Below are 24,937 nucleotides of genomic sequence, written 5' to 3'. Positions count from 1 at the left end.
TCGAGTTCACCCTGTTTCTTGATAGGGGATATTATCACTCATTTCTCATGAGCATTATGCGGAGTTGCACCATATAGAGTTGTACTATACACCCTAGAGATCACAATCCTTAATGTTTGAATGAAATTATATCAATTAGCACATAATCATCGATGCTCGTCATCTGTGACACGTCGGTTGACTAATTTTGGTAAACTTGGTATCTAGAGCCCCAGCGGTGATCGTTCCGTTCCTCTCCTTGAATTTCGTGGCGAAAGCTTGCTTGGAATCATGGTGCTCCCAGTTCGTTATTTACCCAAGGGCCAAGCGGAATTCTCGGCGGGAATGCTCGGAGAGCATGGACTCCAACATCTCGATTTCACCACCCGATATTTAACAAAAAGTCGATGAGAAGTGAGACCTGGTGTAAAAGTCTGTTCCCGAATCTAAGATTAGCCAAGGACGATTTCTGGGTTTCACTGTGAAGAGGGAAAAAAGCAGTTTTAAGCTTTGCGCCACGCGCCCGTGGTTTTACGAGAGCGTAAAGTACGTAGGAGGTAGGCAGTCCCCGCCAGGCCCATTCTACCGGGGGGAGATTATCGATACTTGCATGTTATGAGAATGTTTCTCGGTTGGGTTCCGGTGTTTGGTTTTGTGGCGTCTCCAGTTTTTGCTCATTTTGTCCAAATGTCGCTCCTTTGAGATCTCAGCCACTCCAACTCTCCTGGAGGTCCAACCTCCTTTCCTAGATTTTGCCAAGAGACTTTGACTGTGTTCTAGATAAAACACACGGCAATGAAAGTAACAGCGCTTTTCACGACGCTTGAGGCTTGAGGGCTAGAGATTACATATATGTATGTGCCTCTTGGCAGCCTTTGAATATGACTTGAATCTGATTCGGGCATTGTGGTGAATCAACCGATTCCGCAACATACCTACATATGAGCCGAGACTTATTGATGGCATAGGGGCTCATCTAACCGCCCGATAGTGTAAATTCCCCTTATGCATATACTGGTTGCCTCGATTTCAGGCTTCTTCTTCTTCTTCTTCTTCTTCCTCTTCTCCTCCTCCTCCATAAGTTGTTCGATCGAGCCGCTATCGACGTGGGCCGCCGACAGCAGGGGAAAGGCTAATTATAACATATGTCGCTCTCTATCCTCATCTTCCCTTGAAACATTCTCGAATATGTTCCCTAGTAGGTGTATGTTCCTTTTCACGGGGCAAACCATGCCCGAGTAACTATCGCACCACGAATCTGCCCCTTAGCACACCGTACGAGTTGCGAGACATATCTTTCTTGGGGCTCGGCTGGGTTTGGAAATCAGGATATCTCCTCTAATGGATGGATACGAATACGAGGGTGGTGGCGATATTATACCTGCTTAGCCCATGCCAGGAGTAATGAACCCTCCGTCATTTCCCAAAGGGGGGGGGGGACGGGGGGGGGCTCTTTTCAAATTTACACACGCACCTCGCCTCCAGATACTTCATAAACATCTGTTATTAGGTTTTATAGACAACTTTCCCATCAATCAGTCAGTCGTTCATGGCGAAGGGCAATGAAACAAATTGCGCCGTAACAAACGAGGAGCGAAGCGGTTGCTTAGGGCCGATGATAGACAGTCACACAGTTACCATCCTGATAGGAGTAGATGGCCATGATACATACAGTCGGCATGTCGTGAAAGTCATACAGCAGCTGGGTTTGATTGTTATCACTACAGTACAGACTGATCCCCTCCTTCCCGCGCTCATCCTTAGGATCTGTTTCTTGATGTCACAGTATCCCTCTTCTTCAGCTAACCTGCCGGAGAGCTAGAATGGGTTAAGCAAGGGAGCCCGTAGTAGCATCAGGAATAATCAAAGGGGTGGGGGTTGAGCCTTCTTTCTCTAAGTGCTTGGGCACAAAAGTAGAGGAACGCTGGAACTCGCCATGCGAGGACAAGCAGGAAGGAGGCTACCCCGTTCATTGCAGTCGTGCTGGGCCGTTTACCGTCTGAGCCTGGGAGGGCCGGTGAAAGGGGTAATGGGGCAATGGTAGTTTTTAACCAAGTTAGCCCAACTCTGGAGGAGCAGGGACGGAACCAGTCGCCGACTCATGGTCCAAAGGCTGTGCATTCTGGTAGGCGTTAATCGCAGTTATTATTGGGCCATAGGGACAGGCTCATATGAAAATATGATACCGTCAGTTTCTATTTCGGTGCTTGGACGCAGTTTTGAACACAGTTTTGATTGGCTAGCAGCTGGGTGAGTTGAAGTTGACGCGCCCTCCCCCTATTGACACCTGATTTAATTACCTTATCCCACTGCTAGACTTGCGTGCTTGGGCAGGCAACTATTTAGGCAGTCAGTTGGGACATAACAATCAGTTGAGACCCATCTGGTTGATTGATTTGTAAGACAATGGCTCCCGCACCATGTGGCCAGGTCTTAGGGTATGGGAAGTTCGCTGGCGAACTCGAGGTCATCACTTCCATTCGCGTTCAGGCCAGGGAGACGACAAACTTGAGCTGCCACACTTTCCATCCCTATCTATTGTTTCTCTCGATAATTTGACGTTCTTCTCCAGATTGGGGTTTTGGGGCACGGGTAGGGGCGGAGTGGTCAGGGGGTTGCTCCTTGACTGTTGCCACTGATGGAATGCGATCTTGTACACGCATCTTTTCGAATTTAATACCTTGTGCGAGTTAGGTAGTGACCCAGCCAGAGAGTGTGGGTTTCAACACTTGGATGCCATTTATATGTAGTCCATCAACACCTTCCGGCCCCCCAACTGGGTTGGCGAACAGAGATCTCAGAAGTAGACTCTCATTACTAGTGACACTTACTTATATGATGGGAGCGTTATTGATGTAAGTAGGTGCTATTGCTATCTGAAATGATACCATATTTTATAACCAGATGTGCGAGTCTAACACCAGAGTCTGAAGCAGGTGATGAGGAGAGGCGAGGGTAGGGGTATCATTGTCCCATCCCGAGAACACCCGCGAGCCTACCGGACGAAAGAACACACCGTCATACTGAATATTCTTTGCGAACAAACGAAGTGGTAGATTTAGATGCCTAGGAGAGACCACCTCTCATTCTGGTGTCTTCTCTCCCCTTTTTGACGGCTTAGATTGGGAAGCCCCTCAGAGACTTCCCATATATTTGACTGTGATTGCCTCTTCCCCCCGTTTTCTTCTCCGTGAACGCCTAACAATCCTCTACAGGCAAGGAAAATTTCTTTCGTCTAACCCGCTTACTCGATATCATGTAATCTGATAAAGACAGCTCGTTCAGTTTGACGCGGACCTTTCTAGGGGAAGAATATGTGGGCACACCCGGTCTCGGGCGCGGAGAACGGCTGCCACATCACACAGGCGCTCGCATCGGCAAGGCCTATAGTAGTGTACTGGCATTATCTTCGTGTATACTCGAGTTACCGAGTAACTCGCCTACTTAATATGCACGGGTTTCGTCATAGATACTACCTCGAACCGTGGTAATTACTCATTGCAATTACTGGCGAAATATGCGGATGAGAGGAGTTATAAGTATTGAAGGCATGTATCATAGGAGCCCACCAGTTGCCAGTAAGCTACAAGAAATGAATGATAATACCCATCTGATCCGGTCTCGGCTGGTTGGTCAGATACTGTTGTGTTTGCCTTCTTTCGGCTTTCGAACCCCTCTCCGGATTCCTTGCTGGATGGTGAGTCCCTATTCGACTCACGTTGAGAGAACATGATCGTACTACCCACCCCAGCTCACAACATGTACTATCAATCGACGCATAAAGAATATGCAACTATGCACATTTCGCCATCTCAGAGTACATGAGCTCAGAGGGACCAGGCAAGCTGACAAGAAAGGCCCACGCCTTTCACACACCGGTTAAATCTAACTACTCTGAACTCGTCCTATCCTCATCTCGGGAGAGAGAAAATCAAGGCGAGCGATCAGCAAGAATAATTTGGCTCTGGCTAAATATCGACCACGATGTATCCGGAGCAGGCAGGGGCCGCCAGTGTTTCCCAAGTATAGTACTTTCGGCGACAGCCGACTTGGCTAAGTAGTCAGCTTCGCGATGGCATTCCTAATTTCCCATCTTCACAAGACAGCAATCCCATTCCTCGTGTCCGCCCGTCTACTGCCTAGCTAGGCCGTCCGTCCACCTTCCCACACAGTCCACAACTGCGGCTCCGTACGGGTCTTTTCTCCAAGCGAGGTCAGTCACGTAGCGGCCGAGCCCGTCCCTTCAGTTCTGTCTGATATATAATACAGCAAGCACGTGGGATCTGTCCTCATCTTACTCGACAATAGCCAGCCCGTCCCACAGCGGCGGACGGGCCTTTTAGTGGTGTGATATCTCCTCTAGAGCCGTTTATTCCTAGGAAGCCCCCTCCAACGGGCGAGGCTCCGTGCGGGTGTTTATCATGCAATGTGCCATGTAGTGGCCGTGTCGAGATCCGAAATCTGTCTGAGATATATTACTGCCAATATGGAAACGGTGGGAACATTCGGGATAAAAGACCCCTTCCCATCTTAAACGTAGGTATGTAGCGCTAATAGCCAACTACTTCCCGCCTTTCGTGTGGCGGCACGGGCTAGAAGCTTTCTTGGCTGTTCTATATATCCTCATAGCCTCACCGCTACGGTCCGGTCGTTCGGAGACCCCTTTCATCACGCGGCTATATCGGTGTTCCAGATGTACGGGCACCAAACACCGGGCTAAAAACCCCAACTAGGAGAGCCGGGCTCAACACATCATGTGGGGGAGAGACCTTTTGCTAGAAAGGAGACCAAGATCGTAGCGCGGACCCAAACCCATGAAATGGGTTATTTCGTAAAGCTCAAAGAATAAGCTAATGGTTAGATTTGCCATGTACTCCGTAGCTAGGGGTCCTTACTGTGTTAGTACCACTGCATCAGGAATGGCTGCAAAGATCTTCCACTTATAGTTATCCCAGTTTGGACAATCCCAATGAACGGAGCAGTAGGAGGACCCAGAGATAATTATGGCGCCCTATGGATTATTGCGCAAGAGCTCTACGGAGTCTGCTAATAGATTAGTACGAGTCAACATCCAAGGCGGGATCTACACAACTCGGAGGATCCTCCGCCCACCATGCGGTCAGCTACATATTTGACCAGCAATTTAAACTCATCGCAATGTCGGGCTTTATCACCGGACCGGGGAGAATGGGGGGCTACACGAGCTGAAGACGAGAGGAAATGTCGCCTGAAGAAGAACACGTGCAGCAGCAGCAGCAGCCGCCCTTAGCTAATATCCGAAGACTTTCCCAAAGGAGCAAGTGGTACATATAAGAAAAAAGGGCGTATCGTCGTCCTGGACCAATCAGGCAATCCGGGGTTGAAAGGCCGGGATAATTAGAACCTGAGTGTAACCCCCTTACCGAGTATGGGAGCTTCACCGCGACCCCCAAGAGCCCCCAATTTGCAGCAGCGTTCGCTAATGAACCCCCCTTAGCGCCAGCGCCCATCATTTTATTTCTCTTTCTACCTGTACATATTTTATCTTTGTTTCGAACTTTTTGACGGCGATGGTGGCGCTACCGAAAGGATTTTGGGTAACAGGCGAACGGCCCCATTGGAGATGAGAGTGTCACAGTAAGGCACATGCGCCATGTCCGTCCTAGCCCTCGTGTCTTGGGGTCCCCCGGCTAGGAACTGGCGGGACATGGTACGATTGCGTGACCCTGGGTGGATGCCATCAAAACGTGTAGCTGCTTAGCAAGTACATGCCTGTCGTTATTTAAGCTGTCGACATTGTCATCGGCGGCTCGCGCTACATGGATGGCATGGCATGCATACACGGTCCCAAGATGCAGCAGTAGTACAGTCAAGTACTTCAACCATGTCGCACTGTGCTGTGACCCTGCAACGATAACGCGGACCCCATTACTCTCCCGTCACTCTGGGAAAAGTCGGTGGGTTGCGGTTTCAATTAAAATCTTCGTTAGCAATCTTTCAATAACCCCCCAGCCTGGCCGCAATTGCAATCAATGTAAGCGAAGTAGGTACTGTAGGTTAGGTAGCAGTCTATGCACTGCAGCGTTCAAGATCTTCAGGAACAGCATGACGCTTTGCATTGATGTGACGGGTCTGACTGACCCAAGGGAAAGGTTCTCTTTGGTGGAGGGATGTGTCAGACTGAGAGCTACAGTACTGTAACTGTAACTCGAAACTGGCCCGGGACGCAGGTTACCTATGTAATCGCAACCTGTTTGACATTGGAAGGCTAGAAGACTTCTAGGGAGAAATGTCTGGCGGATACGAACAGAGCTGGTCCTTGTCTGAAGCACCTACCTCCTGCCTACATACTTACCTACCAGACTCTACGGTTGAGGTACCTGTTGTGACGGCTGGTTTCAGGACGAGGTACAATCAATTGGGTCAATTGATCCAAATGGATATCTCGGGTTGATGAGGGGCTTGGGGCAAACCTCCTGGACCGTGTCGCGTTTCGACGCCATTTGGTCTGAACATTGTTTCGAAAGAACATCGGCCACATATCTTCCCCCATCTCGGCTATATATGATCAGCGCCTATATGCCATGGTAGGGGCTTCATCGGTGATAAGCTTAACCGAAGGCCTTTTGGATTTGTATTTTACAGCTGGTCTTGGTCGTTGTTTGACTAACACATACTCGACGTAATGGCTGACACTTGGCCGACGGCCTCCTGGGAACAATTGCTGATTGATTGAATGATGCAAAAGCCGTTACAACTTTCCCCTTTCCCTTCGCCATGATGTACATGTACGTGTGTGGCTGGCTCGGTCGATGAGTAAGTGAAGCTGTCTTGTAGCGGATTGATGAGGGCACAACGTCAGGCCTCTCCAGTTGGACGGTATCCTCCTTCCCCTTCTTGCCGGGCTATGTTCGTTGTATATAAATTGTTATACGCCACTACGCATGCCCATGTTTGTCGTTCATGCGTTGGGTCAACTTCCTTCATGCGAGCCCCGGACCTTGAGAGCCCAGGCCGGCCGAGTCCGTGAGGTAACGTGGGGGGGCCCCTCGAGCGTACATACCACAGTGGCACAGTCTGCCCTCTGCGCCCAGGTCCCACAACCTTAATAGACGTAGGAAACTTTGAATGCACAGACTGGACTGTCAACGTGAAGTAACCAAGTAACAGGCACAAGTCACAAGTAGTAAGAGTGACGACGTTCAACGGGAATGATGTCCGCCGGTGAAAGCAGCAGTAGGTTAGTAGTAGCTACAAGGCCCAGCTCCGATGCAAGCTGTGAGGCCCGCGGCTCCGGCAATCTGCATATACATTCTGCATCAGGAAAACTGCCGCCGCCGGGGGCCAACGAAAGGCCTCTCTGCAGACCGGCCTGACCATACAGCATGGACCCAACCGACACAAGGCATATCTATCCAGCTTGTCTTCATAGTGAGGCCGCCGCAGTCTCATCTTCAGGCTCTTTCTGCCTGTCATCATCACCAGCAAGCATCGGGCATCACGCGTCGGGGCTATAGCCGAGAGAATTAGGAAAAAAGAAATACCATGTCGTGCCACGCCGGCGCCACCTCCTCTCCTTCTTCTTCTCCCTCCCCTCCTTGCCTCCCCTCTTCCCCCACCACCATCAACCCTGGAGAGAAAAGAAGCTTGGTCGTTGGACCTCCGGTGGGAGTGGGTATAGGTATACCACCTGCGTTCAAAGGAACGGCAGAACAAACCATCAAAGAAGCAAGTATCGCAACGGTTTCTCGACAATTGGTGGATATTTGGGCCTGCACACCTGCACGCAGGGGAGGCAAAGAAAAAGTAAATTGGACGGAGCTTTTAAGAAGGAGCCGTTCTATAGGTTGTTTTCTCACCCCCCTCGCCGTTTGCTAAGACAGGGAGGTATGGGGCAGTTCTCCAATGGAGAAACATTTCCCTGGTTGCCAGTCGTTGAAAAGGGATGAATGGGCCTCGTGTGTGTGTGTGCCTGTAGTCGATGCCGCCACGTTTCTTCTCGTGGCCCGCAGCTCTGCTTGCTACGACTGGCCAGCAGTGAAAGAGGGCTTTGTGATGGAGGTGCCGTCTCTCCGAAGTTTTGCATGTGGGAGCGAGTTTTCGGAGTCCAAGTATACTAGTAGTTACATCCATGTATTCACAGAAGTCGTCCTACAGATGTCCGAGTCAGTTGAGGTTTGCGGACAGGTTTTTGCTATTACGCCATCTATGTCATTGTCGCGATTATAAAAATAGCTACGTCAGGGTATCGGGGCAGACAGATATAAGTATAGACAGAACCTGTTTGAGACATATAGACTCTAATATAATAAGTATAGTTATGACTCGGTGGATGCGAAGTTAGGTAAGCATGCCTTCTCCATGCGGTGGATTATCCTTCCCGTTCGACTGGACTATTTTTATGTAAGAAGCGCTAAGCGGACAAGAACGCAAAAAAAAAAGAAAAGCAAGCTTCCCATGGCGGTGACGAGAGATCCTGTTCCTTGTCCATGCACCACATGCACCATTTGCCTGCCGCTGCAAGCAAGCTCCCAAAGCAACCAGCATAACGTGCCCGCGTTACCGTTGCCGCATGTATGCGCGTTGACGCATCACCGTCCGCACCAAGCACCGGCAAAAAGAAGCACACCCAGGCCAGTAGCTTCACCTGCTACAACGGCCGATTGAGAGACGGTGCCGATCATACCATACCCACGTAGACTTGCGAAAATGAGAAAGAGAGAAATGATGATACTTGCGGTCATAGCATGCAAGCATGATGCGCTATGGTTTGGTTGAAGATGCGATTTTAGCCAACACCTCAGGTTTTCCAAAACTTCCAATGTTCCCGCGAGCCGCCCGCCAGTCTGGTTCACAGGCGGGCGGCCAGGCGACCAGTGGGGTCTTGGATTGGGGCCTCTGGGGAACACACGTTCGGCTTCGTCTGGGCGCGAAACCCGGAGATATGTGTAGACGATCGCTGAAACGCGGGCGTTCGTGAGCCGAAACGTGAACGAACAAGAGAACGCGCCCATCCCATCCGGATGATGAGAACCACAAAGTTGAGCAAGATTATTAGAAAGAGGTAGCGAAAACAACCTACTATGTACCGTAGGGGAAAAACACGCTCGCAATACGCGGCTACAGTATATTGTTGTTGTTCCCCATTCCCCCTCTAATAAATCCCAAGATCAACATATTTTAATCTAACCAATGGAGTAGTAGGTCATCTGGTGCTTGAGATCTTCGACGTACTAAATTGGTGTTATCCATCGTCAATTGCTGACCCACAGATTAAACAATAACAGATCTGGGCAGTCTGGCGAATCAAGAACGCCTTGCAATGAACTATACAGTACGGTTTCAAGCTGTGGTAATAGGTCAGGCAAAGTCACTCAAATTGGTACAAGCGCAAGTGGGGAATATGATATGAAAGTTGTGGAAGAGTCTTCTTTGCTCATTCTTGAGACTACCACTGACTCTACTAGTAATGTAGGCTGTAGGCTGTAGGCTGTAGGCTACTCGCTGCTTGTTCCAGCGCTTTTTGGTTCCTCCTGATCTTATGTCATGCCCTCATTGCCTTTCACACACGTCAACTCTGTCCGTGGTGATTATCCCCCATCCATGGTACATTGCCCCAGAAATCATTTAGGTATCATCAAGTTGCCCTCCCATAAGTAATCCATATAAATCAAACACGAATCACAATAGACAGCGGACAGATCCCCAGATCATGTCCGATGATGTGGTATCGCTAAAACGCCATGCCGTTGAGGCCCCAAGTAACGCCCGCTCTGATGCCACCGTGAGAAGAAGTCTCACAAATCCACACTTAATAACGAAGAAAGACTTTTTTCTTTTCTTTTTCTTATAACCGTAGACTCTTTCGCTTGTTCAGGTGTAATGAACCGAGCAGGGCTTTCTTAGCGGCAGCGGGGCTCAACGGTGACATGGGCTGCGAATTGCCTGATGGCGCAATCTTCTTCCATGCAGTGGAATACCGGCGGGGCGATGTGTTCTGGGGCGACACAATGGCTTCCGACTTGTCAGACACGCTTTGGCGCTCCGGTGACACGTTGGTGTTCAAGCCCAGTGTCGACGACGTTCGCAGGGAAAAGAAACTCTCCCTCGAGCTAGTAGCCTTGCTGTTCGTCTCATGGAGCATGGGCCGGCTGCGCCTGCGGTGCAAGCCAAGGGATTGCTGCACCCGATTGAACATCGCGGTGGGCGTCCTCGGTGTTCGCGGGGCGTTGGTCTCTGAAGTGTCCTTGCGCTCGAGAGAGTAGTCTTTGCTCGCGAAGGGGTCGATGCTGAGAAAAGACAGCGTCCGACGGCTTGCCGAATCTGTCGAGTACAGGCTGCTCCGCCGGGTAAAGGTTGTCGAGCCGGACCTGCTTCGCGGGCCCAGTCCACTGAGTAGAAGCTGCTGTTCCTGGAAGTAGTGAAGGGTGTAGGGCGTCGAGCCGACTCGTCAAAGCGGTCGGCGACCGGGCTTGTTTGCGGCCTGCTGCTTGTATCTGATGCCGGAGATCCTGCCCTCTTGGGACCTGTCAAGTTCACTATGCACGGCTTCCCAGAGAAGACGACCGACACCACGCGTGCCGTGTCTTCGCGGCTTGTCCGCCCCAACAGGAGATACTTGCGATGCCTCGCTCGAGGAGTCGTAGTCGTAGTCTGAAAAATCACCAGCAGAGGAAGATGCGTCCTCCTCGGAAGAAAGGTATACGTCGTGAGGCGTGTTTATCAGAGTCTGGTTGGGGTCGGCTGTGTTGATCTTAAAGTCGCTAAGAAGAAGCCTCGAGGCTCGCCGGGAGCTCTTCCGGGGGAGTTGTGGTATGTTCGCGTCCATAGCCTTCTTCTGCACCATCTTGACGGTTGCTTGTTCGATTAGAGAAGTCTCGTCCATCTCGACGTAGTCGTCCAGTATGGGCTCGTCGTACGCCGATGACTTGGCTGAATAGGTACTGCAGGTTCGTTCTGTCGAGGCAGATTTCTCAATGTTACAAAGAGAAGTGTCATAAGGCATCTCTTTTCCTCGGAGTGTATGAGGTCTCTCGGCCAGAGACATGGCTGAGGGCCGCTGTGGTGTAAGTAGTAGTGTTGGAAGGTGGTGGTGGGTCTTTGTTCAGATTGAGGAATGCTCGCCCTGTGAGACCTGATTCAATGTTTGTGAGTGTTTGCAAAATAGGCAATTTCCATACACGAGACGGGTATGTAGAAATGGGTTTGGGGATAAAGGGAGGCCTGGTGGTCTTTAAGAGAGAGTCCTTCATTCATTAGAACGACAAGAGGAATCGAGGTGGGTGGAGGGCCATACATGTATATCTATGGATGGCCGTGGGACGTACCAACACCAAGGGAACGGTATAAGTCGCCCTGGTCGAGCTAAGTCAGTGGCCAGGGGGCCTGTCAAGAGTCAACCCCTGAACCTTGGCAAGACGGTTACAGGGTGAGTGACGCTGCAGAGCAAAAAGTGGGAGAGGTCACTCTTGCACGGAGTACACGGCCAGGGTGGGAAGGTACCCTCTTTTCGGAGTCTGCTTAATCAGGTGTACGAACGCCTTGGCTTGAGTTGGTGACTTGGGGGGCTGTTTCAAATTGAGCATGAGAATTGCCAAAGTACGCTACGCGACCAGCAGCTAGGCAAGATAGGTACTTGTGGCAGCGCGCTGGGCGTTGAGAGTCAAGTTAAGTCGCAGTCACTCACTCACTTGCTTGCGTCTTGGAAAAAAGCGAGCAAATGATGGATGAGAGACAAGATGTTTCGAGAGAGAAAGCGAGGCGGGAAGAGAGATTGGAATGCATCGACTAATAACTGAACAGGCCATTTCGGCAGTATTGGGCATTGACTGCCATTCGAGCTTGTTGAGAGTACGTTTTCCTATTAGCGATGCTCTGTTTGCTCTCTCTAGTCATTATCTTGCAGCGAGCTTGCGAAGGGATGGGAACTTTCCTGATTTCTCTAGACTTCGCCGCCACTACCTCAAGGGACCACGCTTGCGCTGGCGCTTTGCCTCATCCATCCTGCTCACTCTTTTGTTCGCAGCCAGGCACACTTGCTAAAAGGCTAGTACAGGTACATTCCTCTGGCGAGGGACCAGTGGGGTTTAGTGCTAGCTGTCTCTACCAGCTTAGCGCTGTCTGCCCTTGACGATTCACCCGACCACGGGCCTCGCAGGTGGCCTAGAGGATGCGACCAGGGGTGTCGAGGATGCCCACTTGGCACCCCCCTGTCGACACTCCTGAACAAAGGGTTGCGAGATTCAACTAGGGTCTTGATTGGATCATCTGCCTTTTGCATGCTAGGCTTGGCATCATCGCGTAGCCTTTCGGAGTAAAAACGTTTACTCTACCCATATTACTACAACGCATGAGGATCTACTGTAATAACTCAACAACGTAACGGTAACAGGGCGAACGCCAACGATAGTGCTGATGCCGATACCCCTAGATGATCCAAGCAAGGAGATGATGTCTTTCCAACTGGATCTCGGGCTGCGCCCTCTCCCTCCTGAATCCTCTCGTATGGAGAAATTCATACAGCCGCACCGCAACGAACACTGCTGGATATCTTTATTGTGGTGCCTATCACCAATTTTTCCTTCTTCTTCGACTCACTAGCATACTCAAATCGTACTATGTTTAGACAGGAGTCCCCGCCTCTCTCCCTCTAGCTGCCAAGGTTCGAAGACAGCCGGACCGGGTTTGGCAGTGGAAGCGGGATCCGTATGTGGAAAAGGAAGCAAGCGAGCTCACCTTGGGACCATCGTGAAGTGGACAACGACTATTAATGCTGTCTTACTATCCGTACTACTGCACGCTTTACTGCTGCCTGCATCTCAGCAGCTGCTGTGTTGTTTAAGCGCATGTCTTCGACGGGACCATTCGTGTATTGGTATGGTGTATGAATCGTCGGCAACACTGGCTCGACCTGTCTCACCAGAAAGGGGATCTCGGAGCTATGCTCCTGTCACGGAAGTGGTCGTGGGATATGCTGGACTGGGGGGTCATGACACCCCACGTATCAATTCACAGGTATCAGTTCGCAGGTTCCGGACCAAATCCTCAGCGATCCATCATCTTCTTTGAGATGCTCTAGAACGCACCCGAGCATTGGCCTTTGATGCCCGCTCGTACGCGCAAACGAAAACGCAATTATGGTTCTGACCGCTGAATTCCCCTTTGACGTACATATCGGACGAGAGCGAGTGCTTTTTTAATGGAGCAAAGCGCAGAAGAAAAGGGGAGAAAGGAAAAAAAAGATCGTGGTGTTGTACGCAGGGTGGGGCTTCGAATTCATTCGGTAAGTCGGCCTGAAGATCGACGTGGTGTGGTTTGGTACTGCGGTGGTAGGAGAGGAGAGGAGGGATGCGAGCCTGGGATCCATCGGTCACGGTTAATAAAGTTGCGACAGAGTCTCCCAGGCGACCACCCTCGAATTACCGCGTAACAAAATTGACGGGATGGACGAATCCAGCATCCAGCGGCATCATATGATAGTCTTCGACGTCCTTTACAGCTACAGCTAGAGGACGCATATTTAACTTACTGACAGCCAGCCAGCCACCGCCCACAGACACGTCTAATCGCCATGTCAAATATGTTCGTGCCCAGTAGCTTATTCTTGTTAGGGCGGAGGTGACAAGTTCTGACAACGCTCGAGTCGTCCAAGCCCAGCACACACCAACAGCGCCTAACCAGGAGTCGAAAGACGTGCAAAGTGGAAGCCAATCAAGACTCGTGTTGGGTATATGGTGGCAGGCGAGAGACACAGAGCCTGTCCACTTAGACTCCAGCTTCGTTACCACCTTTTCGACTAGACCACAACCTCCCCACACCCTCTTTCGGACATGCCAATGCATAGCGTCAGAAGCTGTCGACGAATGATGGCCGGAGTTGAAGATCTGAACTCTGTCTCGTTCGACAGATGTCAGACCGACTACTGCGATGTGCGATGGATGTGGATGAATGTACGAATACTTCCTTATTTCCCTTTACATACCCCTCTAACCCACGTGCAAGCAGCTTTGATACAATGCCAACTGTGCCGCTCCCCTTTTTTGCTGTTCTAATCAGAAGGGATCGTCCTTCGTTACCGCTGACGACTGGCTGGCTTCGCTGCTTATTTCCACCGTTCGAGCGTGGCTCCTCTTTCGCTCGCTCTTCATCTCCTCGTGACATGAGGGGGAGGGGGGGATCGCGTCGAACCATTAAGTGTCCGATGGGCTCCGAACCTGATTGCGTGCATGGTGAGGCCGGCATTGGTTGGCTGGTCTCTGTTCCTCTGGATGATGACAGCTTGTCGTTGTGGGCGTTGTGGGCTGGAGATCTACGACGGCGGGCAATACCCAACCACCCTCCCCTGCATCTGCCCTGCTTTTCTTTCGTCCGAACTTCGAACTTTTTGACGTCGCCCGGCAAGTGCCATAGCGGTATGTACTGTAACTTTAAAGTATCATCGTCGTGGGATGCACAATTCATGTACAGTACATGCCATGGAGCTAACTTGCTGGTACTACCGGATCGTAAGTATTGTCATCGTCGGGAACCTTTGGCGCTCTGATCCGGGCGCGCATACTCGTGCCTCCGAACTCCTCTGGTGAATATTTCTAATATGTCCATACCCCCCCCCCCATGTGCAACTCCTCTCGCATTCTTATCTCTTTACCCCCCAAAACCGGGACCCGACCATATTTTCCGTTGCGGCAGAATTTGAGGCGCGTAACCTTAGGCATGTTTTGCTCCATCTGCAACAGCTTGTGCATACATTGAAAGCAGCTAGTCAACTCAATCGACAACCCGTTCCGCCCTGCCTCTCTTCTTCTTCTCACCGAGAAAGAGAGAGAGAGGGAGGTGCGCTATCAGACGAGGTTGGGCAAGACGTTGCTGTATTCATCATACACACGAACATGATATTGCCACTTCCAACTATTACTTCCTTGTGTTAGGGGAGCCATCCCAGCATGCATACACTACACTGTCCTTCTTACGACATCGCGCAGCAGCATCATGGTGGGCGCTGAAATCATATCACAAAACCGGCACGCATACAGTAGTTGCTAGAGAGGGTGTGTTGTTGGGTTTTCCCAGATTTGCTCTCGATTTATCCCAGTGGCGTCATCAGGGTTGCAGTTTGGTAGTAACCTAGTTCCTGGCCTGCATCCATTTGGATCCTGTCGCTGGACAGTATTCTGCCCAATGTGATGCTTGCTTGGCGGTGCGATTTACATCATCTATGCGCTATGCTACTTGGGGATTAGTGTATATCCTACCGATGTTACCAGTTTACGTCTGTCATTTCTAAATATACGCGCTCAGTCGCTGTCGTTTACCCACTTGGCAGGATGTAACGAACATCATAAGCAGGCTTAGTAAACTTATGATGCCACATACCAGCAATTGCCTGTCCTGTAGGATGCAAGACCAGACCCCCATTGCAGAATCCCATTCCAGCTTTGGGCCCTGCTGACCAGCACCAGGACAGCGCATCCTGATTCCTGATATCGGGTACGGGCTGGATCTTCACGATGAGGGGAAGATCTTAGCCGTCCTTCGAAGTTCGGAGAAAGAAGAACGTCAAACCGGTGTCTGAAGTCATCGGAATCCGAAAATCGCCGCCATGCAGTCATGTCGATCTCTCCGGGGTTGGACCTCTGCTCGGCTTTCTTTTTCCTGCAGGTGGCCTCCTTTGGTTTATCCTCGACAACACACACACACACACACACATCCATCAGCAATCTTCAACACCTTTCCTGCGTGCAAAGTAGCACAATACAGTACGTTGACTAGGTACCCGCATCGGAGTATACTTTCCGTGTCGCGCTGTCACTTGAAAGAAGAAGCAAGCGTGAGTAAAACGGTCGGGGCAGCCTGTAACACCCGCACCGAGGACACGGACAACTCGGATGTGGTGGGGGGTTGTGGTTTCCACAGGTTTGATCGACCGGAAACCAGCGAAACAAGAAACACGCAGACACGGTTCTCGCTTCGCCCCCTTGCCCCCTTGGCCGAACCGGGCCTGGATGCGCTGTTACGTGGGTATATCGACGATGGCATCTCCTCTGAAACTCCCTCCGCAATAAATACGTCCACGAACGCAAAGAGCAACCACGATATGAGATCCTGACCACCACATGGCTATTGTGGTCCGCGGAGTTTAACATTGCGGTTAATTACTCAATGTTTCTCCGTCTGTTTGTTTCTCTATTGTGTCCGTCACTGACCATCTCGGGTTACCTCATTCAAGTCTCGTACCCTGGTTCAAACGCAGTTGGGTTCCCGCAATGCGCTTTCAAGCCTCACCGTTCGGGAGGATGATCTGTAATCTATTAAATCTTTGTGGTGACTCGTAATCCCGGTTTTAGGCTACCGCTCGAAAGCCAATGTTGGAACCTGCACAGTGTCTATTCCAAAGTCACTCGTGTCTTGCTCACGCCCACAATACATACCTACACATACAGACAGGCCGGTGGCAGGCATAAGTATGTTCTGGCTCAGCTGACGCTCCAGCCAGGACGAGGCTGAAGCTGGATGTTATGGTCGACCACATGATGGGATTAAGCGCGGCTCAGCAGCAACAACAAGCGCGGGCGGCTGGGGCTGGGGCTGATCCCACGAACAACATTATTATTACTGTAATTACTCGGTGTCAGCCAACACTGATTATGAGGCGAATGAAGATGGGTCGAGTCATGTCATCATCACCATCGACAAAAGAGGAATCAATTGGTAAATGTTTATTTACATCAGCAGCCAGTTGTAAGAACGGTGAAGCAACGAAGAGCCGATTGTGGCAGTGTGCGATCATCATCCCTTTGATCGGAAGGGTCTCCGGCTGTCCAAGAATAGAAATAACAAGATACCCCAGGGCCCGGGGTCCTAACATTGAACCTAGCCCCCTTCAAGTCAATGAACCCACTGCGGTTCACCACCTCCCGACCCAACCCAACGATGAATTGCATGGGAAGGATGCGATGTACGTAACTAACAAACAACCTTATCATGACATGGTTGTGGCATGTCTGCTACCCCACATTATCACCACCACCATATGAATCCTACCGGCATGATCTACGGCGCAGGTCCCTACATACTTACTGCTACATATCTTCCGCATGCATGATGTGAACACGGTGGCAGCTGGTTGTGCTTGTTGCCTCACCTGAGGTGTAATGCTGCTGCTGACGACGACGACCATCACCTTGCATCGGACTCGCGACCGGCCGAGACGCAGCTGTTGGTTGGAAGGATCTCATGGATGCTGGGGGTGGCTGAGTTTCCACATACATACATACATACATACATACATACATACATACGCATATATGTACGCACGTCCAAGTATGTAGGTAGGGTAGGCACGTAGCCGTCCTCGGTAACTGACAGCTGTCGTTTGGTGATTGATGGGCAGGTCGCATACTGCATACGGAAACCGACAGCCATCATCACGACGACATTTGCTTCCTCATGACATCAAATCCAGAAGAAGGATTCTCTCTCTAGTACGGCGTAGCAGTTAGTCGCCGATCATGTAGTGGTTACCTACAACCTGGCTTACTATGTCTATCACTGGGTTTTTCTTCCGCCCCTCTATTTATGTAAACTAAGGTAGATTAAGTCGGTTGACCAAGTAGCAACTGGCCAGTACTTTGCTATTTTGCCATACGAGTATTCATTTTATTGGCGTGCTGTGGTGGTCCCCAAATGCATGTTCTTTGCTCCCACGGGACATCCTTCGGGGCCAGGTAGTCGCAACGCTCGGCAGATCCACGAAAGGAACGGCCGTCCATCGGGCGGCGCGACTACAATAACCTACCTAGCATCTCGACATGGGGTCGCGTAAATGGCAGACTGTGTACTCGACTGTGAAGAGTACGAGAGCTACAAGGATTGGTAAACTCCCGGAAGGATCAAATGGATCGATATAGTCTCTTCTTGTCAAAATAGGTGATGGGTCCCCTCTCCACCCGTCACCGCCCATGCACACCACCACTGACATGCCACTAGAAGTTTACGAAACAATACCCAGAGAAGTTTTGTTGAGTCGGTGACAGTGACGGTGATGGTCGCTGGTGGGGGGTCCAGAAGAATCCTACGGGGAAGCCCATATTACGTTCTTGTCTCTATCTCAGACACGCCGAGGGGCGGAAGGTGGGGGGGGGCGGGGGGGGGGGGTCCGAACTCTCTTTCTTTCCTTCTTTCCAATTATAGAACCCCCAATTCCACTAATACTGACATGTCTCAAAACATGCTGAACCGAGAAGGACTGACTCGGATCGGGAGAGGGCAAGGCAGATAACGATGGCGAACAAGCGAGTCAGTAATCAAGGGCACGCCAGATACCTACACACGCCTGACCAGGCTACCTACGCGGACTGGTGACACCTCATGGTGGTGTTGCGCATGTAAGTGGAGGGGGCCATTTCGCTTTCTTTAATATGATGCTTCGTAATAAGTGACGCTACCTTGACGAATGGGTGGTAAGCAGGCAAGGCAGGAACTCAGATTATCCTTGTTGGTACTAACTAAATGGCCAGTTGCGAGTTGCAATGACCGCTTAACAGCGATGTAATCAAGCCTCGATCATGTGTTCTCAAGGTACCGGTGTTTATTTACTGTATGGACAAGTGTTGAGTGAAATCGTAGTATCAATTCTCAGGTATCGTAAAAACAGACATCTCGGGGATGCTGTAGGAAAGTAAGAATGTACATATTACAAACAGTGCCTGGCCACCAACCGGCTATGCAGATACAAAGCGTCACGACCGCTTCCCACCCCAAAAGAAAACATAGGCTATCCATTCGCCTTGTCTATGCAACAGAATCCTCTCTCCCTGATCATTGACTCCTCGCCCCTTGTACACGAAAGGCCCAAAACCATGCCACAGAAATCCATCCTGGCGCCATGCTCCTGAAGATGCAAATCCAACCATGCGTCCGCAGCCCTGGGTAAAAAGGGCTGTAACTTCCGCTCGTACAGACAAAGGAAACAAAATTAAAAGAACAACGAGAAAGTGTCTAGGAGTCAACCCGTAGAGCAATAGCAAAAAAAGAAAAACGAAAATCCCAAACTGTGCCAACTCCATGCTCTAACTCATTCCCTGGGTATCTTCAATTCAACTTCTCTCTCCCTCCTTTTCCACACATATCACACACATGCCTCCCGCCGTCGCTCGATCGACACGTGCTTCTAGGTGATGACAACCTCCTGCGTCACCAGCCCATAAATCCAGGCGGCCTCGGTCACACTGGCGCACTGGAAGCACCACTTGTTGACCTGGCCGATATTCGTGCCGCCCTTGTCCGCGACTGTGGCCTCCCCCCCTCTTGTTGGTGATTTCTTCCCACACGTTCAATAGAATTCCTCGGCTGCCTAGCCGGCTGAAGCACCTGCTGCCTAGGACCACATCGAGGAGCACGGTGGGTGTTTCATCCTTGGACGATTTCTTCGGGATAGTCGTGACAATGACGCGCTTCTCGAGTCCCTGATATTTCTTGAGATTCTGTCGGGTCCCCTGGTCGGGTCGGGTGACCTCGAGTGTACAGTTTCCATTGTCTTCCCATTTGCTTGCCGACACCATAAGGTGCAAGCGGATTTTGAGGTTATTAGTTGTAAGACTCAGTTTTGTGTTGCCGCTCTGAGCGGCGCTGATGGATGGTGAGCGAGGCGGCGTGCCTGATCCCAATGATGATGTGTACAGGCTTGGATCGGCACTAAGGCGATTGTTGTGCTTGTCGATAGATGACATGCCGATGTCGAAAGACGTGTTGCCAGCGCCCATAAGTCTTTTGAGGAACGATGACGCAGACACGCTTGAATGTAGAGAGGCGCTGCCCCCTGATTGGGATGGGGCGCGGGTCGATACGCGGTAGCTGTTCTTACGACCAAACCAGCTGCGGCGTTTGGATGATCCATCATCACCATCAGCGGCGGTAACTGCTTGGTTCTGTCCAAAGGCTCTGACACGTGCTTCTTCCTCCAGGGCTTTGTACTTAGCATTGTCCATTCGGGCCTTGTGCACGGACATGTAGAGTGCCTCGCAGTCGTTGTAAGAGGCGGTACGGAAACGGAAGAACGTTGACTCGACCTTCATCACCTTCGAGTAGAGCCTGGCATAGCTGAGGACCGGAGACCTTATCTCCAGGTCGACAACTGTGCTGTTCCGCAGCATGACCATAGGGGTAAGGTCGAGCGCAATAAGGGACGCTCTTCCTCCCGTGGCACGGTGTCCCTCCGTATGGGGTACGCTTCAATAAGACCAGGCGTCGTGATGATCGAGCAGATGTCAGGCCACAAATCCTTCCAACATCCCCTCCTATTGTCCCAGTACGATATTGAAGCCGCCGATTGATAGACGTATGTTGGCGTCTTGCCCCCCAGCTGGGTTAACCCGGCTTGAGAAGCCGAAGCAAACGGCGTGAGGCTTGGTAGATTGTCCGAGTCACTTGGTGTCTCGTCTCGTGGCTCGTCATTTGGTTCGTCTCGTGGTTCATCTAGTGGCTCATATTGTGGTCTAATGCTGATGGCGGGAGCCGTGTCCGGCATGTCAGCAGCCTCCAATTCGTCATCGGAAGATTCGCAATCAGTTGAATCTTCGTCCTCCTCGTCATCTTCAGATTCTGACGCAGAAGTTGACCCCTGTGAGGAGATATCAGAGGGGTGGTATTCATGCTTAAGCGGGGACGAACCCCGCCGCTTGACTTTGTTCGATGCAGGCTCAGGGGGAGGAAGTGCCGGTATCTTTTGCGATAGAGGTGTCCGATGAGCTGGCGGAGGTGGCGGGCATTCCTCACGATGAGAGGACCTACTCGAAGCTGGCCTTTCTGTGACGAGATTTTCGGGCCGCATATCCTCGCGCAGAGGATGGGATCGGTCCTCATGTGATTTGGGTGACGAGGATGGTGAACGGCGAGATCTAGAGTATGACTCTTGAGTTGGTGTTTTCTCCAGGGATGGGCTGCGTGGAGATGGAGAGGTGGGAGTCGTTGGTGCACTGCCTGTCCTTGCGTGATAGCGTGGCGGTGTTGTAGTCTCTACATCTGGGCTCGAATCGGACCTGAGTGGTGCTTGCATCGATGATACCCTTCGTTGCTTCGTCTCACCAACTGGTGCGTCCTCTTTGGTGGCTTGCGGTACCAGAATGAGTGACTGGTTATCGGCTGCTTCTGCTTTAAACACTGCAGGCGGTACTGGGTTCGTGCCGAGGATATCCAGCCAATCTTCCACTTGCTCGTCGTTATCTGTTGTAAGTGTGATGACTTGGTACCATGCATCTCTGCTGCCTCTGATCATGACAACAAGTTCACCTGCGGCGTCACCCTTGCGCGCAGAGTAGTTCCCACCTGTTACCGGTGCAAAAAGCAGCCAAGTACGGCCCCGGCTGCCAGTCTCCCTAATCAAGAGATCGCCAGGATCTGATTTGAATAGCTGGTTGTCTCTAGAGATGAGCTCGACCTGGCAGCCAAGTCGTTGCCCGTTGGTATGGCGAAGATCCAAGGAAAATGAATCTTTGGCATATACTTGCCTAAAGCGATCAATCCGGACACTGTCCAGAGCCTCTAGCGTTCTCAGATCGCGCACGCGGGTCACGTCGGTGTTGATGGCATCTTCATCCACAATCCTGGCACTCTCTTCTTTGTGCCTCCGGCGTACCTTCCCCTCCAGCTTCTCCCAGAGCTTCTCGTGCTCCTGATATCTTTCGGTTCCAGTCGTTTGTCGGTAGCCCTGGGTGGCATTAGCAACATTCCTCTCTGTCAAACAACAGACATCATTCAATTTACCTTGATGAACTTCGAGATGTACTTAACGCGAATAAGGGGCTTCTTGAGCAGATGCGCTACGTCCACACGCTCTCCGTCCTCATTAAGGACATCCCCTTGCTCATTACGAGGCAGCGCGTTGATGAGTGAGTCTTCGTCGTCAGGGGAGCGGGGTGCAAGATTCACGATCAAGTCCTTGAAACCAAGTCGCCATGCATCGAGATACTGGTCATAGATCGAGTAGACAGAGTCGAGCCATTGGGGAAGGCGGTGCGCGTCATGCATTGGGCACCTCTTGTGGCTGTTCTTGAGCTTTTCCAGGGCAATGCCCATTTGGACGACGGACTTAGCGCTGCTATCCACTTTCTCCTTGCCGGAAGAAGAAGATGCAAACGAGTCTGTATGCGAATAGTCATTGCCTTGTGCCACTTGTGTCAGAAGGACAGGGATCACTCCATCTACTAGAGTCTTCAGTTCTCGTAGATAGAGATCTTCGTCACGAGCAAATTCTTGTAGCAGCGCATCGACAGTCGCGGAATTGGGATGACTAGTCGGCCGACGCACACTACGTCTCGACTTCAAGCTGCTTCTCCTTCCGGGCCTGGGTTTTTCATCCGGCAGTGACAGGACAGAAACGAGGTCGGAGTGTTTCGTGAGGCGCCGCTTAAGGCCTGACCTGTTGCTCCTATGACGAGAGAGGCTTGACTCGTTTCCTCTTGTAAAAGTAGTGTTTGTTTGAGTTACTGTCGAATCAGACAGCGTGGAGGATAGATCGGATTCAAATGTGCCTCCAGACTCTCCTGATAGAATAGTCGATAGTTCATGAACGCCTTTGGTGGGCGGCCAACGTTTCGGGTGCGTAGCAGGTGGTGCCGACCTGGTTGAATCTGTCAAGTACGACGAGGATGTGAGGTACGAGGACTCATCATCGAGGTATGACAGGTTTGTGCGGGAGCCAGACGACTTGCGCTGGTGCTCACGGTGGTGCTCACTTTCATCGTCATATTGATGATCATCAATCTCGATCTCCTCTGAACAGCTCAGGTAGGTTGTGGGTATCGGCTTAGGCGCAGCCGACTCGCCACGGAATGCCTCCTTGAAAAGGTCTTTGAAGCCTTTCCTGGAAGCGGGCCTGATGGGAGACGAAGGACTCCTAGTAGCTCGGCTTCGCCTGAGCCCGCTATATGAGGGCACTGACGTTGACGCATCCACGGAAGCTGTCTCTTCCGATAAGATTGTCTCCTCAGTGGCAGTAGTTGCAGTTTCTCTTGTGAGTGTGGTGTTTGTATCATCGGCAGCGCTGGATGTTAGCCCTGTGAGTTCCGATTCCGTTTCGACTACTGATTTGTCCACTGATTTGCGTTTAGATTCCGAAGTCGAACGCCTCGTTTTGTTCTCATTGGTGTGCTCCTTTTCGATAGAGTTTCGTTTAGTCTCGGGAACTGAGCTTGGCGCGGTATCTGACGCATTAGCTTCGACAAACGGGTCAACGGTCTTGTTGAGCCATGATTCGATGCTTCGTGGTTGGTTGGCAGCCGGCTTTGGGGGCGGGTCAACCTTCTCTGTGATAATCTTCTTGCCCTGGGTAAGAGCTTGCTTGAGGACGTTAGTAGCGCCCTTGAAGCTGGTGTTTCTCTTCGCCTTAGGTCTCCTTGGCTTCGCGCTCTGCGCGCTCCTGGCAAGTTCAGTTCACTGAATGCAGAATAGCCCACAGGGATCTCTGCTAGTTTTGACGGGAGGCTGGATGGTATATCCGAGTCTACGCCCGAATCCTCGGATCCGCTTGACCAGGACTCCTCGTCCGAGTATTCTTCTGTCACGGTGGTGCCGGTATCTGCGTGGCTTCTGGCTGCTGATTTGCCAGACAGCTTAGTGGACTTTTTGTCGCTGCTGCGCCGCGTCGGAGTATTTGGAACTTCGGACTCGGCATCCTCGATAACCTCAATTCTTTCAGAAGAAGGCTCTCGGCGGGAGCTGGTTGTGCGTATGCTAGGTCCCCGTGACCTATGGCTTGAAGGAGCGCGAACTGTACTGGCACCTTCGGATGTTCCTCTCTCTCTGGAATATGCCCTGATGCCGTCGTCCGGAAGTTTGAGTCTCTGGGGCCGTATCCTAATTCCATCATCCACGCTTGTCTTTTCCTTCACTGGATCCTCGCTTGACTTTTTCTTGGCTGGAGTCACCCGTATTCCGTCGTCGTGTACAGATTTGGACCTGCGCGATTTTCTGTGTTCGACGACAACCTCCGAGTCCTCGGTTCTCTCGCTGTCTCTGTCACCGCCAGATGCCCCACACGTCACAGACCTCACCCTTATACCATCGTCGCCGCTACCCACGGATCGCGAGACACTGTACCGCTTGACCCGCGGCTCGTCCGGGATCTCAACCTTCTCAGCCCAGGCCTTTATCTTGTTTTTGACGGCAGGGTTGGGAGTCGACCGAGCTAAGAAGTCCTTGGGTAGTGGGAACCCTTTGCCCAGGTCCGGTTTTGGTTTTGGTGACGCTTTTCGCGGGGGACTCTTCTTCTTCGTGTTCTTCATCCAGTTGGTATCACTGACAACTCGCTTCTTAGGCGGGCAGCCGACGCTGGAAGTGGCATGGTTCTCCTTTTCCGTCTCATCGCCATCGTGGCTATGTTCCACAACCACCACCGGAGGTCTCGAGGCAGACCTCCTCTTTTCGCCTTTCTTTATTCTCACGCGGTCCTCCTCCGTCACGCTTTGGTCATCAATGTGAAGGGCAATATCACTGGGTTCGCTTGGGGCAGCCAGGGGATCGGCGCCGTCCATAGCTGCGGCGTTCTTCTTCTGCCATAGCTTTACCCGGTCATGCACACCACCAGGAGCTTGTACTTTGCGCACCACTTCTGCGCGCATCTCCTGCTTGACCTGCTCCAGGGTCATGCGACGCTGCCGAGCCGCTTCTCTGTCCGCAGCAACTCGTGCTGGTGATGGCCGGCCCAGAAGGAAGTCGCTTAGCAGGGTTGGTGGTTGTTTCGTAGTGGCAGACCTCGGACGAGCTCCTCCAGCTGGCGCACCCTGGGGGGTGTTGCCAGCGCTGCCGCCGGGCGCCGACCCCTTGCGACGGTGCGAGGCAACATTGGGAGTTGTCGGTGTTTTCGGGTCTGCCGGCTTGTCTTGATCTTTGTCATCGTCGGGCATGATTGTCTACTGTAGTGGCTGTTAGTCGCACATTCCTGAAGTTCTGTCGGAAGTGCGTAACAAGGTGGGCTGGTTTTGCC

General features: G+C 51.5%; 2 protein-coding genes across 2 annotated transcripts; both read right to left on the bottom strand.

Annotated features, from left to right (window-relative positions):
* Positions 1 to 9,805: 9,805 nt before the first annotated feature.
* Positions 9,806 to 11,005, bottom strand: PG994_014281 (uncharacterized protein; the record flags this gene model as incomplete). The annotated part of the gene is made up of 2 exons (XM_066865690.1): positions 9,806 to 10,404; positions 10,426 to 11,005. The coding sequence occupies 2 exons, from the start codon at positions 11,003 to 11,005 to the stop codon at positions 9,806 to 9,808; spliced, it is 1,179 nt and encodes a 392-aa protein (XP_066708819.1).
* Positions 11,006 to 19,126: 8,121 nt separating this feature from the next.
* On the bottom strand, positions 19,127 to 24,857 carry PG994_014280 (uncharacterized protein; the record flags this gene model as incomplete). Its single annotated transcript, XM_066865689.1, has 5 exons — positions 19,127 to 19,262; positions 19,327 to 20,089; positions 20,143 to 21,661; positions 21,718 to 23,361; positions 23,409 to 24,857. 5 exons carry the CDS (start codon positions 24,855 to 24,857, stop codon positions 19,127 to 19,129), a joined length of 5,511 nt encoding a protein of 1,836 aa, XP_066708818.1.
* Positions 24,858 to 24,937: the final 80 nt, after the last annotated feature.

This window comes from Apiospora phragmitis (genome assembly GCF_038363925.1).
Source record: "Apiospora phragmitis strain CBS 135458 chromosome Unknown utg000013l:1.0-2965645.0:1.0-2969333.0, whole genome shotgun sequence".
Taxonomy (NCBI): Eukaryota; Fungi; Ascomycota; class Sordariomycetes; order Amphisphaeriales; family Apiosporaceae; genus Apiospora; species Apiospora phragmitis.
The sequence above is the reverse complement of the archived record's forward strand: the minus strand, read 5'-3'. Positions and strand labels throughout refer to the sequence as shown.